Source organism: Pistacia vera, unplaced genomic scaffold, assembly GCF_008641045.1.
Source record: "Pistacia vera cultivar Batoury unplaced genomic scaffold, PisVer_v2 Contig225, whole genome shotgun sequence".
NCBI lineage: Eukaryota > Viridiplantae > Streptophyta > Magnoliopsida > Sapindales > Anacardiaceae > Pistacia > Pistacia vera.
In genome coordinates, this window is record NW_022196030.1 from 226671 (window position 1) to 243875 (window position 17205).

Consider the following 17205-nt stretch of genomic DNA (forward strand, 5'->3'; position numbering starts at 1 on the left):
CACAATTCCATGTCAAAATACAAGTTTTGAAAATCGACAATGCAAAGGATTATTTCAATTCTTTTCTAGGTAATTACTTGTTAAAAGAAGGAATAGTTCATCAAAGTTCATGCATTGATACCCCACAACAAAATGGGGCAGTTGGAAGAAAAAATAGGCACTTGTTAGACGTTACAAGATCACTCATGCTTTCCACCAATGTTCCAATTTTTTTTAGGGAAAAGTTGTTCTCACTGCCACTTATCTCATAAATAGAATGTCTTCTCGTGTGTTAAATTTCCAAACTCCTTGTCAAATCCTACTCAAATCATATCCTCATGCTCGGCTAATTTCCACCCTTCCACCCAAAGTGTTTGGTTGTATGACCTTTGTTTACAATAAACAACCAAACCAAAGTAAACTTGATCCAAGGGCTATTAAGTGCATCTTTCTAGGGTATTCATCGAATCAAAAAGGATACAAGTGTTCCTCCCTAATCACAAGAAAATTCTACAACACAATGGATGTAAACTTTTTTGAAAACCAACCATATTATCCCAAAAATGATATTCAAAGGGAGAATAGAATCCAAGAATATCAATCTTGGGAAACAAAACCTATTGAGACACCTATAGCTCCCATAGTTGAGATACCAATAAGAATACCTGAATCTGAAATGCGCATTATCAATTCTGAGTCTAATCCTTATGAAGCCAACTCAAGTACTCCAACTCCACTCATTTCTCAACCAACTCAATCTCAAACTGTGAAAAATAGCGAGGCCATTTTCTATTCCAAGAAAAACAAGGGAAATCAAGAAGATATAGAGGACCAAACACATCCCAAGCCAGTCCATGAAGATGAATTGAATCCAAATCCAAAGGAAACACCTTTAGGTAACACTAATAACAATCTCACTAAGTTTGATCAGGTAGAGAATAATGATCTTGATTTACCTATTGCAAAAAGAAAAGGAATCAAATCATGCACAAGCCACCCAATCTATAACTTCATCTCTTATAAAAATTTGTCAATACGATATCGTGCATTTGTTGCCAATCTTACTGATATTCAGATTTCGAACAATGTCCAAGAAGCGCTACAAGTACCTGAGTGGAGAGCTGCCATTGAAGATGAAGTTAGAGCTTTAGAAAGGAATGACACATGGGAACTTATGAAACTCCCAGAAGGGAAGAATCCAGTGGGATGCAAGCGAATTTTCACAATAAAATGCAAAGTAGACGGAAGTATTGACAAGTTCAAAGCACAACTTGTAGCAAAGGGCTTCACTCAATCCTATGGAATTGACTACTAAGAGACTTTTGCACCTGTTACAAAATTGAACACAATCAGAGTCTTGTTATCCCTGGCTGCAAATCATGACTGGTGTCTTCATAAACTAGATATCAAGAATGTTTTTCTTAATGGTGACCTAGAAGAAGAAGTGTATATGCAAATTCTCTCAAGATTCAAGCTAATATTAACAAAGTATGTAGACTCAGAAAATCTCTATATGGGCTCAAACAGTGCCCTAGAGCTTGGTTTGATCGTTTTACCAAGGCTATGAAAGAGGTTGGGTATTCATAATGTCAATCTGATCATACCTTATTCGTAAAACAATCTGTTGGGGGAGCATTAGCCATCATCATTGTATATGTAGATGATATAATTTTGACAAGAGATCATGAGGAGGAAATAAGTAATCTCAAGAAATTCCTTGCTAAAGAGTTTGAAATCAAAGACTTGGGAAATCTTAAATACTTCCTCAGAATGGAAATTGCTCAATCAAAGAAGGGAATTGTTGTCTCATAGCGAAAATATGTCCTTGATTTATTGAAGGAAATTGGCAGGCTTGGCTATAAACCTGCTGATACACCTATGTACTATACTACAAAGGTGGGAGTTGCAGAAGGAAGTGCTCCAGTTGACAAAGGAAGATATCAAAAACTTGTTGGAAAACTTATCTATCTTTCTCACACTAGGCCTGATATCAGTTTTTCTATCAGCAAGGTTAGTCAATTCATGAATAATCCAATCGAGGAACACATGGAAGATGTTTATCGGATTCTAAGATATATAAAAATGACTTCGGGAAGGGGATTATATTTCAAGAAAAGACAAAAAAGAGATGTGGAGATATTTACCGATGCTTATTAGGCCGGGTCCATAACTGACTGAAGATCTACTTCAGGGTATTTCACGTTTGTATGGGGAAACTTGGTTACCTAGCGTAGCAAGAAACAACCAGCAGTAGCAAGAAGCAAAATTTAGAGTTATGGCACAAGGAATTTGTAAAGGAATTTGGTTAAGAAGACTTTTACAGGAACTGCAAATTCAATTAGAAGATCCTATGAAGATGTTTTGTGACAATCAAGCTGCCATAAGCATTGCAAAGAACCTAGTCCATCACGATTGAACAAAACATGTGGAAATCGATCAACATTTTATTAAGAAGAAGATAGAAGAAGGAATCATCTCAATGGTTTACATTCAACTACTTTCCAGACAGCCGACATCCTCACCAAGGCCCTTCCTAGAATGAGTTTTGAAGATTTGAGATCCTTATGTAACTACAGCTAGTGTTGCTAATCTTCAGTCTTGATTCTAGTATGAAAATCAGGGATCTTCATCCTTGATTCTTGTATTAAAATAAGGGATTTTTTATTTCTTTCTTTTTTAGTTCTTAGATTTTTTCTCTCATCTCCTTTCATTCTTAACTTCAATTGAATAAGCTAACAGTATTGTCTTTCTGATTCGGTTGAAAATGGGAGAGAATCAAGATGTAGAATCCATTTCTGATTCGGCTGAAAATGGGAGAGAATCAAGATGTAGAATCCATATCAAGTAATAGTTTAAAGTAAACAGTCAAAATATTATCGAACTAGATACACTTATTTATGAGAACATAAAATCATCCAAGTTTTATACAATCTGTGCACAAGTTGTATCCCATGAAACGAAAACTAAAATCAGTGACCAAGAAACCATTAACAATTTGAATTCCAAATCTAATCATCCAAATACATGCATGCCACACACTAGAGAGATTTTCGATAGCTTTCTTTCCCTCCCCCTCATTCATCTTTCCCAGAGCTTCACATTCCCTCAAGGCTTTAAGAGAATGGTAGTTTCTGCTATCATAGACGTGACGATATATGGGTCCATGTTGGAAGCTGGCCTTCTGTCTTCAAAGTATCCTGCCAACAATAATCAACTAGTTAAATCAATTGCAAAACAGAAGAGAAATGAAAGCAACTCAGAAAATATTGCAGAGATGAGTAATCAACAAATCCGAAACAAATTATTACCCTTTCCAGCTTTCTCGGTATCGCGACCAACACGGATGGAAGCTCCCCTGTTGGCAACACCCTGTAATTTGAGCAAGTGCAACACATGAGAATTACTTTATATTCAATATAAATAAGGGAATTGTTCTAAAGAAAAACATATTGCAAGAGTACGTTGTTGTAATGACGAGAAAATAATTTTAATTACCCAAGAGAAGGTGTTGATATCTGCAGTCTCATGGCGACCAGTCAACCTTCTCTCATTGCCTTTTCCATAAGCAGAAATGTGCTCCTTGTGGCGTGATCCCAGCTTCTCAATGGCTTTCTTGATCACATCAAGTCCACCATCATTCCTCATGGATTTGGTGCTGAGAAGAAAAGTTACAACCCATTAATAACCAAAATGTAATTCCCCCAAGTCTTGCCATGTCATTAGTGAGAATTCACAAACTATAGTAACTAGTTGGCATATACCTGTAGTTGGTGTGTGCACCAGCTCCATTCCAGTCGCCCTGATTATTTCAAAATAAAAAATAAATAAAAAAATGGAAGAAGATTCGTAATCATGATTAATATAATCAAATAGCATACAATAAGTAGACACCAATTATAAGAGGTAACAGAGATTTGAAGCCACATCTATGCCTAGTGATGTCTTTTGGCTTAAAGCTAGGAAGAAGAAAACAGACAAAAGTAAAAGCGGTATTAAAACAAACCTGAACTGGTTTTGGATCAAATGAAAGCACAGCTCCTGCAATCTCGGTGATCCTCTGTTTGATCAAACAGATTTAAAACTTGGATTCAATATAAAAAGTTAAAGTATACGGCTAATTATTTTTCATAACCGTACCTCGAGTATGTACCGAGCCATCCATAATTGATCGCCGGCGGAGATTCCAACTACAGGACCGACCTGGAATTCCCACTGTTTCCATAGACACACACCAAACAATCACGAATATCTAATAAGCAATAGTAAGAAAAATAACCTTAAAAGTAGTGAAGCGATTAGAGTTAGGGCAATGAAATGAAGTATAAAACATACTTGGCCGGGCATAACTTCACCGTTAATTCCGCTAATGTTGATCCCCGCATAGAGACAAGCTTTGTAGTGGGCATCCACAATATCCCGGCCAAAGGCTTTGTCAGCTCCTACTCCGCAGTAGTACGGTCCCTGCATGGAAATCAACAGATACTTTTTACTTCACTGTAAAAGAATAGGGATTTTTCTAATCAAGGTCAATTATAGGAGCGTCATGTATCGTCGGAGTCTGATACCTGGGGACCGGGAAAGCCACCAACCGGCCATCCTATGGGCCATTTGACATCCTTCTGAAGGAGAGTGTACTCCTGCTCAATGCCATACCTAAAACCAATATCCAATAAGTCTCAGTTCCAAACTAAAAAGGAAAAGAACCACACAGATAAAATTTTCTTCTTTCGGAACTTAATTTGACAAATTCTGTTCATAATTCAGTTAATTTTGTAATTCAAAAGAATTTATGACCATTGTTGACTGTTAGCATATTCAAAATAATCTGATATAAACGTTCTTGAAAAGCCAAACTTGTTATCAATTAGGATTAAAAATTAGAAGATCTAAGCAATGAAACAAGTGATCATTTTGTCTCCCGGAATGCAATACGAAAGCTTGAGGTCAACCCATTTACAGACTGTAATTCTGTAACACTGCCCCAAACATTTTTGCTTCGTTTGTGTAGCTTCGTTTGGTTGCATTTAGTATTCCCACAAAATTTAAACAGTAAAATACCAAAAACTCACAATATTATTTAATATTATTCAATTTTTTTTAAACCCCCTAAAATTTTTAATTTAATTAAATACCCTTAAATATTTTTTTAAAAATTACAAAAATACCCCAACAATCCACATTTACCAGATTCCGGCCACCACTGTCGAAAAATGGCTGAAATCTAGTAGGATGGCGCACTACCGGCTGAATCTGGCCAATAGTGCACCGATCTAGCCTTTTCCGGCCAAATCCACAGTAGATCTGGCTAGAAAATGCCAGATCTTTGGCCGTAACCAGTCGGTAACAACGGCCAACAAATGATCGTCGTTGACCATCAACGAAAACCATTTGTTGGCCGTCGTTGACGAGCAAATACGGCCGTCAATGGCCAGATCTAGCCTTTGGCTGGAAAAGGCTATATCGACATACAACCGGCAAGATCCAACCGGTCATGCGTCGATACGGCGACTTCGGCCACCCTCCGGCGATGGTGGTCGGCTGTCCGTATTTGAGGGTGGGTTGGGGGTGTTTTTATTAACTTTTAATGTTTTATTATAGGGAGTATTTTGTAAAAAAAAAAACATAGAGGGGTATTTTATAATATATAAATTCTACATCGTAATACCCGTCCAATTCAACGACTCCGTTTGGTTCACAATTTTGTGTTTTTGGGAAAAGTTTTTTGAAAAAAGTTAAAAAAAAATTGAATAATATTGTGAGCTTTTGGGTATTTTACTGTTTAACTTTTTTGGGAATACTAAAAATAGTATTTCCAAAAACCAATCAAACGAAGCCAACTTTTTTTTAATTTTTTTCAAAAAACTTTTCCCAAAATCACAAAATTGTGAACTAAACGGAGCCATTATATATTATTGGCTCCGTTTGGTTCACAATTTTGTGATTTTGGAAAAAGTTTTTTGAAAAAAGTTGAATTGGGCGGGTATTACGATGTAGGATTTACAAATTAATAAAATACCCCATATGCTTATTCTTTTACAAAATACCCCCTATAGTAAAACATTAAAAGTTAACAAAAACACCCCTAACCCACCCTCAAATACGAACAGCCGGCTACCACCGTCGAAGGGTGGCCAGAGTCGCCGTATCGACGCATGACCGGCTGGATCTTGCCGATCGTGCGCTGATAGGGCCTTTTCCTGCCAGATCTGGCCGTATTTGCTCGTCAACGTCGACCGTTTGTTGGTCGTCGTTACTGACTGGTTACGGCCAAAGATCTGGCCTTTTCCGGCCAGATCCACAGTGGATCTGACCAGAAAAGGCTAGATCGGCACACTACCGACCAGATTCAGCCGGTAGTGAGCCATCTTACCAGATTCCGGCCATTTTCCGACAGTGGTGGCCGGAATCTAGTAAATGTGAATTATTGGGGTGTTTTTATAATTTTTTTAAAAATATTTAGGGATATTTAATTAAATTAACAAATTTAGGGAGTTTAAAAAAAGTTGAATAATATTGTGAGTTTTTGGGTATTTTACTGTTTAACTTTTTTGGGAATACTAAAAGTAGTATTCCCAAAATGCAACCAAACGAAGCTATTAGGATTCCCAAAAAAGTTAAACAGTAAAATGTCATTATTCCCAAAATATTATTCTATATTGTTCAATTTCTTTTAAACCTCCTAAATTTATTAATTTAACTAAACAACCCCAAATATTTTTTTTAGAAATTGCAAAAACACTCCGACCACCCTCCGACAGTGGTGACCAGCTGTCTGTATTTAATGGGTGGGTTAGGGGTATTTTTGTTAACTTTTAATATTTTATTATAGGGGTGTTTAGTAAATAAACAAATATAGGAGATATTTTTGTTAATTTCTAAATTTTATATCGTAATACCCGCCCAATTTAACTTTTTTTAAAAGATTATTCTAAAAACTATCAGAATAATAAACCAAACGAAGCTTTTATATACTATCCGCTTTCATTGTTTAGTTGTTTTTTTGGGTAGGTGTTGGAGTTTACTCCCATGATTCGTCAAAGCTACATCTAACAGCTTTGTTAGCTGTAAAGTCAAACTTAGAAAAATGAGAAAAACTTATGATAAAACCCATAACTAATTAGCATGTAGAAAAAAGCCATACGAATTTTATATTACAAAGGGTANGTAGGTGTTGGAGTTTACTCCCATGATTCGTCAAAGCTACATCTAACAGCTTTGTTAGCTGTAAAGTCAAACTTAGAAAAATGAGAAAAACTTATGATAAAACCCATAACTAATTAGCAAGTAGAAAAAAGGCATATTAATTTTATATTACAAAGGGTAATTCGTCATTCTAAACACATATTCGTCTTAGATGACATGGACTTTGTACCAAAAGAAAAATAAGCACAGTGAAGACAAATAAGCACGACCAACCTCCTGAGCCACCCACTTTCCTACCGACCAATACTTAATTCAAATAATCAATTTTTAATTGTAATATTTTACCAACGTTAACACTAAAATAAGTCTGGCCATCAATTTTAATTGTAATACTTAATTAAAATAACCAATTTTAATTGTAATATTTTAGTTTATATTTTGTTGAATTCGATGATGAACCATCCCAATAAGATTGATGGTTAAGACATACTATTCATTAAAAAAAAATTCAAAATAGTAATATCATTATCATTATAATAATAATAATTTATTTTTATCTATTTGTAATTTGTTATATAGTTTTACATCTACAATATCATTATCATCCTTTAGCTGTTAATTGTTATGTTGGCCATGTCTATTAATTGACGGGAAATATTGTGATACCCACAAGGACATCCTTTTATTATGTGTCAAAATAACAATAAATTATTCCTTCCCTTTAAGAAATAAACTATTTTGCTATCCTATTTTCATTGTAACATTTGGAATATAAAATGTCAAACTATAAACATTGAACGTACAAATAAGTGTAAAACTTCCAAATAGAATTTTATAAAAAAATAAGTATAAAACTTCAAATATAATTTTATAAAAAAAATCAATTAACTTGCCAAGCATTGGTGTCTATAAGACTATAACTTTTTTCTTTTAATGGGCCCGAGAGAAACTGACATTTTAATTTTGGACTAAGTCAAACTAGAAAATGTTATCAAAGCATCCAAATAATTATTATTTTTTAATATATCAAGATAATTTATCAAATTATCACCTAAATGATAGAAATTCAGTAATTATCAACAGAGAATTTGTTAGTATAAGTATTCCATTAGTTTAAGGTATTTTTAATTTTTTACCAATATGACATTTTATTAATTCATTCACGCAAAAATTGTAATGAAAAAATAAAAAGTAAATACTAATTAATAATTACCATGGCTCCTCAGCGAGGACATCTGGGTGGCTGAATATTTTGGCAGCATTAAATCTCTTGTTTGTGGGAATGGGTTCGCCAGCCGGTGTGTACGCATCGCACATCACCTGTTTTTTTTTTTTTAAATTAATTACGATGAAAAGACAATTAATACCCCTGGACCGATTCATGCTTATCCTACCGAAAATCACGGGACTAGAAAGGAATAAATAACTGTCATAATTAATTTACCAGGATGTTGTTTCCTCGTCGGAATGGATCCTTGAATATGGCTTGAGGACTGAAAAACAACAAATACAGTTCATCAATAGAATGTGGAACTGAATCTTGAATATTCTCTTAACCAAAGATTCCATCCGGTAAAATTTTGAAAATACAGAATAGAGATTACAGAAAATGATACGTACTAGACGATGACTTCACTGTCGTCACCGGGAGCTTGGTCCGTGCTGGAGCCGTCGTAGTTCCACTTCGGAAGCTTGGCCGGGTCGGTTACCGGTCCAGGTAAAGTCTGTTTACATGGAGCACCATAATTATAATTATTAACAAACAAACAAAAAACACAAAATCATGGCATTAATTTCTTCATAAAAGTGAAATTTCTCAGTTTCTTACTCTCGCTTTGCTTCTCAGGCCCAATCCGGATCCATCGATCCTATAAAATCAACGGCAAAAAGAGTAGAAAATGTTAAGAATGAATGATTCACAGTTTCACACAACAGTCCGTAAAATGGTTGAAGAAATATATATACCAAATGTATTCAGCTATGATCTTCTCTGTGGTGTCGGTGAGATCAAGGTTGATGAGACCATCGAGGAGAGACATGATAGCGAGTTTATGATGAAGAACTCAACTAACGGAGAAAGACGAAAAGAGAAGAGAGTGGTGGGAGAAAGATGAGGTGGGATAGGTACCTTTTTTAAATAGAGATCAAGGAAAACTTACCAACTAATCGCCGATAAAAATGGAAATAATTAAATATAAAAATGAGGTGAAATTAATATAATTTGAAACTTTCTATGGAGAGTAATTGTATATACGAGGAGAAATAAAGATACTACGGAATCTTCAAGGTTTCGGGATTGCCAGTTGTCATATTTACTAAATTCTAACTATGCTCCTACACGCCGTTCACCCACAGTCTTTCTCTTTTTTTTTTAGATAAAGATTGACCTCTTCCTAAATTTTTTAAGTAATTTATTGCTATATATCTTTCAAAATTAGTTGGAGAAATCACGTTGAAGTTAAATACAATTTCTAGATTAATATATTTTCGAAAACATTTTTTGAATAAGATGGTAGAAATAGGATAATAATTCAAATCTTTAACCTAAGGAGTTGGCCTTGTGAGCAAGAGGGATTGGCCTGGCGAGTATAGAGGTTGGCTCTCTTTCTTAATTTTTTGGGTTCAAATATTGGGACCACCTACCATAATGACATTATGACTTACTTGATCTTTTGGACTTGTAGTGTATTCAATGGATCTCGAACATTAGTTGAGATGCACACAAACTGGTTTAGACATCCTGGTTATCAAAAATAAAAAATAATAATTCAAATCTTTACTGCTTAATCTTTAATAATCTTCAAAACTTGAAAGTAGTGAATTTGGATTGACAAAGAATTGAGATAATATGAAACAAAATCAAAGATGATTCCCATAAATATAAATAACTAGACATGGGGCATGCGCGTTACACAAGTATATTTATTTAATATTTTTGAAATAGGTTATAAACAAATTTATTCTAACAGAATAAAGTAATTAGATTAAGAGATGATCATTGTTAAATTATACAAGTTTTAGAGTAAATATAACTTCTATATATGTACGGAGTTGTGTTAACGTAAAATTAATAATTGTACATTTATAGTTATTAATATCAATTAATATTATGAAGATAAATTATTTAAACTTAAAATTTATATTGAGTTCATTTACAGGTTTGACATTTACTGGTAAACTTTTTTCTCACAGTATAGGATTTTCTTCAGCCAAGGTTTGAAAACAAACTAACTTCCATCTTTATACGTTTTTATTTAAAATGGTTAGATTTTTGGAATGCCTATGTAAAGTACTTATATAATTATTATTAACACACATCCAATGTGTGAAGATGGAAGAAATAAATCAAAACTAACGTGTTATGATGGAGAATAATTTTCAATCAATTAATGAGTAACACCAAAATCAAGATAAAATTGAATATGGAGAATAATTCTTTTATCATAAAAGAAATAAGTACATCACTTTTGCATACTGTGAAGTGGGTTTGGACGATGTAGAGTTTATTTTCTATTTTTCTTATTGTTGAATATGCATACTCTGTTTTGTTTATGTTATAAATAATATACATGGCAGATTCCATGATTTCTAACATCTGGTCAATGACTTCTCTTAATTTGCCTCTAGCAGTATGTAGATCATCCATATTGGTTTCAACTTTTTTGAAAATCTCCCTCAATTTCGGCATTCCCTGAAAAATGTCTAAAACAATATACAATCAAATTTTATAAATTATGGAAATAGTAACATGAATGTGTAAATATAATTATAAGTTGAACTCTCAACATATCTAAAAAAAAAAATTTTAATGGTTTTTATATTCCCGCAAATATATATCATCGTTTTGTTTGACATTTTGCAATTTATGATACAAAAGATGTGGAACAGTCATACCTTCCAGTTGCCGGTGGAGAATTATTGTTCTTGAGGTCGTTGCTGGTATTCGTTGCAGATTCTTTTGGTTGTGATGTTTTGTCAACCATTTTCGAATTAAGTTGTGGAGAAGAAATGAACAATTAAAGTGTATTATATCTAAAGAAAGTTAAATGGGTGATTGATGTCAAAGCAATATTTATATGAGAATAGGATATGAAGAGGTGGAATATGAACATACAACTGGTAATAAATAAACGTGTCGATCGAAAAAGTGTTAATAATTATTTGGATAAGGTAATATGAAACGTTAGTAGACTATCTGTACAATATTAAAGAAAACTGTAATAAATATTTTGTTAAGTCTGCAACATATTAGTTAGGTAGTTAATGATGGTTTGGCAAAATGTTGAGCTATTATGATAAATAAACATTGTGATTTACTAATAATAAAATCTTATTGATACATTTTTAAAAGAAGAACAATAAATATTTTGTCAAGTATCAAAGTCAGAGATGATATGATGATATCATAATATATTTATTAATTTTTCAATTGTGGTTCGGCAATATGGTTATGAAACATGCATATAGTTCGGCTTCGATCTTGTTTGATCAATAATGCTACAAAAGTTTTTTTAAATCTGTAATAGAGAGGGTTATTTCTAGTTTTTTTTTAATTAAAATTATAATATATTTAGATTGATGTTTGTTGAATATGTTCAATTTTTTAACATTTTTATAAACAGTTTTGTCTAATATTGTTATTAAATATCTATTAAAATATTAAATATTGTTTATGTTTTATCCAGTATTTTAGTCTTGTAATTAAAATTTTGCTACTTCACAGTAGAATATATCTTGACTTGTTTTATGTAAATAGAAATAGGAAACAAACAGAGAGAATAAATTTGAACTCATCTTTTATGCGAGAATGTTTGAACAATTTCTAGGGTACTGTATCACACAATATAAAAGTTGCTCCGGGAAAACTAACAGACATTTATTAACAGATAGACATGTTAATTGAATGTTGACAACTTATTGCGCGATGAGATACAAAACGGTAGCAAAACTGTTTGTGGTGCATTAAAGGAAAGCGTAATAAATAGTTAACAATGGTTCGGCAGGCGGGTTTCCAAAATATTTTGTGGTTCGGCGTAGAATTTAATCTAATGAATAATGGAATGGAAATTTATTTTTATATGTTATAGGAACAGTATTTAGATTGTTGTTTGTCGAACATGTTTAATTATTTGAAATTGTCATAATCATTGGTGTTTAATATTTTTATTAAATATTGTTTATGTTTTACTGATCATTGTAATTTTGTTTTCATTTTTTCTTTATAAGTTATTAAATATTTGGATCAATCGTAGATAATTGAGTGAGTTTGAACTTCTATTTTCAGATTAAACCAAAAAGCATTTAAATTTGTACATGTGCAAGAAATTACATAAGAAACTTACTAAAAATTAAATTTCATACAGAGTATTTGGTAATCCACATTACATCTATTACATGTGATATTTTCTGGTGACGTTGATCTGTCCCAGTGTATACGATTTTGATTCTCCTTGTTGCAAGTCCCAAATATTTGTCTTTTAATGAGAATTGTTGCAGTTGGAGTCAGAGACTTGAATTCTTCCTTGCAATATTTCAATTTGTAGAAATGATTAGGTAGTTTTACTAATTTCATTAGAATTTGTATACCTCTGTTGTCATGTACAATAAGTAAAGCAACGACAATGTGATATATTGCTTGCATGTTATATTTTTGGCAAACTGCAATCAGTAGTTTTAATCCCATATATGTATCATGTTCGATGAAGAACAAATGTGTTCTCAGCAGTAGGAAAGCTTGCTTATTTTCTACTTCTACAAGTGTCTTCAGAATTGAAAGTCCCGCTATTGTTATTATTGGCAATTTGTGTCATTGTTTCGAAATGTCCATTCTTTGTAATATTTGTTTTATGTTTGCTTGTTTGTTCAGAGATTTGCACATGTAAATTGTATGGTAAGTAATGGTTTCGAAGCACAAGATTTGTATTAGTTAAAAAAAAAAATCCATAGTTGAGAATCACAATACCATTACCTTATGATTAAGCAATTAAGAATAAATAAGTGTGTCAAATATGGCTCAGTTAAATATTGATCCTAAAACACATTTTGTTTTTTGTGTATTAGAAAACTATTAACAATTAAGGATGCACATGGTTCGGCAGAGTCATTTGTATGGTTAACCATTATTGTTATTAGACTGCTGCAGAATAAACCACTATCTTATTGTTATTAGTTGTATGTTTAACCATTTTGTATAATATCATTTTCTGTATGACTAAGAAAATAATGAAATCAATAGATTAATGAAATATGAGGGTTTTAGTAAAACTTACGTTAACCATATTACTTGTAAAGCGGTGTCATCTTTGTTAGTTGCTTTTACAAAGATTTGTTGTAGAATTTATGATGATAATTGTAATAGACCTGTGGATTGTTCTTTTGTTCTTTTGTCAAGAATCATAATGTCTTGGTGCTGTTTTTTTGGGTGCAAGTAAATGGAAATTATGTTGTCGATATGGTATCTGTGGTTTATATAGTTCGCGTGTGGGTAGCGAACATTTTTTTTTGTTTTTTTTTTTGTTATTTCAACTGCTTAGATAATGTCCTGTTAATTATTAATAAGAGTCAGCGTTATCTGGATCTGGTTTTCAATAGTTTTGTAAAATAATGATGGTTGTATTAATCATTTAATGTTAAGTATTACTTATATTTAAATGCAAACGGTCTGCATTCATGTTAATATCTATATAGGTATATTAAGAATTTGAGACATTTGATTAGTACGAATTTTTTAAACCAGTGGGAAACGGATCGTGTTTCATCAAAATAAATGTCTTCTTTTATGAATTCCATTAATATCGTGTAAATATCTACATAAATAGTACCATTTATTTGATCAACACTTTAACAAAAACTGTACATTAAGAACGACATTAAGTATCACAATACGAGATATCATCAAAATATCAATCACATCAATCAAAAAGTAAGTACATTAACCCATAATTAAAACTAAATTCTAATATCCTGATTTTTAATAGTAACATCACATAAAAAATATCACATAATAGTACAATGCATCAATCAATAATAAAAAAACATGTTGATCTAATAGTAATGATATCTTATTGGCACAGTTTGAAAGGAAACGGTAATAAATATTTTGTTAAATATTTAAGTCAAATGTTGTGATAATGTGATAATATATCAATTAATATAAAATATTTATATGGTTCGGCATTGGTCTTGTTTAATTGTTTATGTTTTATTGAGTATGTTAGTTTGTTAATTAAAATTTTGTTGATTTACATCAAAATATATTTTGATTTGTTTTGTTTAATTAGAAATACAAAAGAAACAAATGAAATATGAATAAAGATGTTATAATAAATAAACATGGTTATTTAAGAAGAATAAGATCTAACCGACATGAGTTTAATAGAAAGGATAAGAAGAATAAATTGGAAAAGGCGGTAAAAATGTATATGCATGAAAATATGACATTGAATATCAAAGACATGTCTGCAAAAATAATATCAATTGTACAATTAGACCATATAATATTTAGGTAGTCTTCTCAACTTGCATGAGTGATTTGATAACATCTGTGTACAATTGATATTAATAATTGTAGAGGTATAATTATTAATTTTATCTTAACATCTGGCCAATGACTTCTCTGAATTTGTATTTGTATCACTTTAATATTATGTAAATTATTTATTTAAAATTTAAAAGTATTTATTTGTTTTTTGAGAATACAAAAGGTGCTTTGGAAAAACGAATAAATGTCTAGTAATAAGTAAACATAATGATTGAAAAGATATTAATAACTTTTTGGATAAGAGGATATGAAACGGTAGCAAATGCAATAATATTTTGTTAAGTATTCAAGTCAGAAACATCATGATGATATTATGATATATCGGTTGGATCGTGAATAATGGTTCAGCAACCGTGCTCCAAATGGATGTTATCGTTCAGTGTGGGATTTAATTTGGTTGATAAAAAAAATGATTTATCTTAACATCTGGTAATGACTAGGCCTGTAATCGAACTGAACACGAACGAACAACCTCATTCGATAAGCAAGAAGGAGTGTTCGATTTTGTATTCAAACTCGAACAAACACAGGATAACTGTTCGTGTTCGTTTGATTAACAAAACAACCAGTTTGTGATCATTCGACTAACTCGTAAATACGGATTTGGATTTTGGGCCGGGTAAGGGTAGGACTGCAGTCGAACCGAGTAGCTCGTGAGCTGATTCGACTAGTGTCGAGCTCGGGCTCGACTCGGCAGAGAACGAGTAGTTCTCGAGTTTGAGCTCAACGTCAAGCTCGTGAAAACTGTCGAGCTTTTCAGGCTCGACTCGAACTATTCGCGAGCTGTTCGGCGAATTGGAGACGTCATTCGAGCAGGAGATCGAGCTGTGTTAATATTTCCCCTAAATCTGAAATCAAGTCATTCTTTCGGCCTAAAACAGAGATTCAGCTATTCACCTCCAAAACACAGCGCAAGATTTGAAACCACCATTGTCCAGCCTTCATTCAACTACTACCGACCAGCGACCAGCTTCAGCTACTACCGTCCACCATCGTCTTCCCTTCTTCACTTCCCTGCTGCTACAAGGTACATTTTCCTACTTTTTGACACCCAAAGTTGTCTCTTGCCGTGAGTCTCATTCTACTTGTTTAAGTTGATTACAAATTTCTTTGTTTTCCTCTCTCTTTAGTTACGAATTCTTCTGGGTTTATGTTGACTTTGCTGCGTATTTGGAAATTGGAAGATGGGTGATATGAGTTGCATTAATTTTTGGAAGTCTGTAGAGAAGTTGTTATTTGTTTGATGAAATGCCTCTAAGAGAAGAGTTATTGCTAATATCACATGTTTGTTCAGCTGCTGCCTAAAATAAAATTGTTTTTGCTGTCAAGTTACAGAACAAATCACCTAATATTGTTTCAGTATTATTACTTTCATAATAGATTTGGGAAATGAGTAATGTATGTGCATGAGGTTAGTGTTGATAAAATATATGGAGCTCTTGTCGTGGTAGCCTCTCCCCTTTTCTAAAATTTCACCACCCTAGGTGATGACAGGATCCAATCATTGTTCATTATATGAGTTCATCCCAATAGCTGCAATTTTCTTCATAGCATGTTCTAAGTTTCTGCTTGATTAGTTTTAACTGATGCAGGTTGATTTGAGGAATTGATTGTTGCAGAGCTGTAGATTTGCTGCAAGTATTAGTGTAGAACTGCAGGTTTAATGGCTGAGTTGCAGTTAATTTGCACTGCAGATTAATGCAGCTTGGTTTGAGGAGTTGATTGTTGCAGAACTGCAGATTTGCTGCAAGTATTAGTGTAGAACTGCAGGTTTAATGGTTGAATTGCAGTTGATTTGCACTGCAGATTAATGCAGGTTGGTTTAAGGAGTTGATTGTAGGTTGGTTTGATGAGTTGATTGTTGCAGAGCTGCAAATTTGTTGGAGCTGATATTGCTGCAAGTTTAATTGTTGCAATTTTAAATGTGAAATTTTGAAGTTTAATGAGTTGACTTGAGAAAACGGTTTAAGCTGCAAGATTAATGCAGGTTTGAGAAGTTGATTTGAGGAGGCATATTGAGATAGTTGAAAAGTAAACCAGTTTTTTGCTTAAGGGGAAGTATTAGCAAAAGATTATAATCAACTGGACTGTTTTTATTCATTATATATCAGTAAAGCATGCATTCTTGAGGGTTCTCTACACTCTGCTCGTGATTTGTCTTTCATTAATGCCGCTGACAATTTCCTCCACATGCAATCAGTTTTTGTTTTCTAGTATTTGTCCATTGGCCTCTCTAAAATGCAGTGGCTTTGATAATTACATTAGTCATTCCTTTCTTCTTGTAACTTTCCTCCAATAACAATATTATATATTCCCAATTTTTATATATATATTGGGACCCATATGCGTCCCAATAATGTGAGTTTTGATTTATAATTACCACTTATACATTAATATATTAAACTCGTTTTAAATGACTATTATTTTAAGAATTTTAGACTAATTTGGTTTATGGTATAGGCGTATAGCAGCCTTAAAGATGTTCTGAAGTCGTTGGAATACAATATATTATATGTTTTTGTATATCTAGAATATTATATTAC

At 32.7% G+C, this 17205-nt stretch overlaps 1 protein-coding gene across 1 annotated transcript; it reads right to left on the bottom strand.

Annotated features, from left to right (window-relative positions):
* Positions 1 to 3069: 3069 nt before the first annotated feature.
* LOC116130797 (glutamine synthetase nodule isozyme) lies at positions 3070 to 9239 on the bottom strand. Its single transcript, XM_031416482.1, has 13 exons — positions 9088 to 9239; positions 8951 to 8990; positions 8743 to 8846; positions 8567 to 8615; positions 8336 to 8442; positions 4545 to 4632; positions 4312 to 4440; positions 4117 to 4191; positions 3983 to 4036; positions 3741 to 3778; positions 3475 to 3634; positions 3288 to 3348; positions 3070 to 3176 (listed from the first exon to the last, which is right to left on the bottom strand). Exons 1-13 carry the CDS (start codon positions 9159 to 9161, stop codon positions 3085 to 3087), a joined length of 1071 nt encoding a protein of 356 aa, XP_031272342.1. The 5' UTR covers positions 9162 to 9239; the 3' UTR covers positions 3070 to 3084.
* Between the last annotated feature and the right edge of the window lie 7966 nt (positions 9240 to 17205).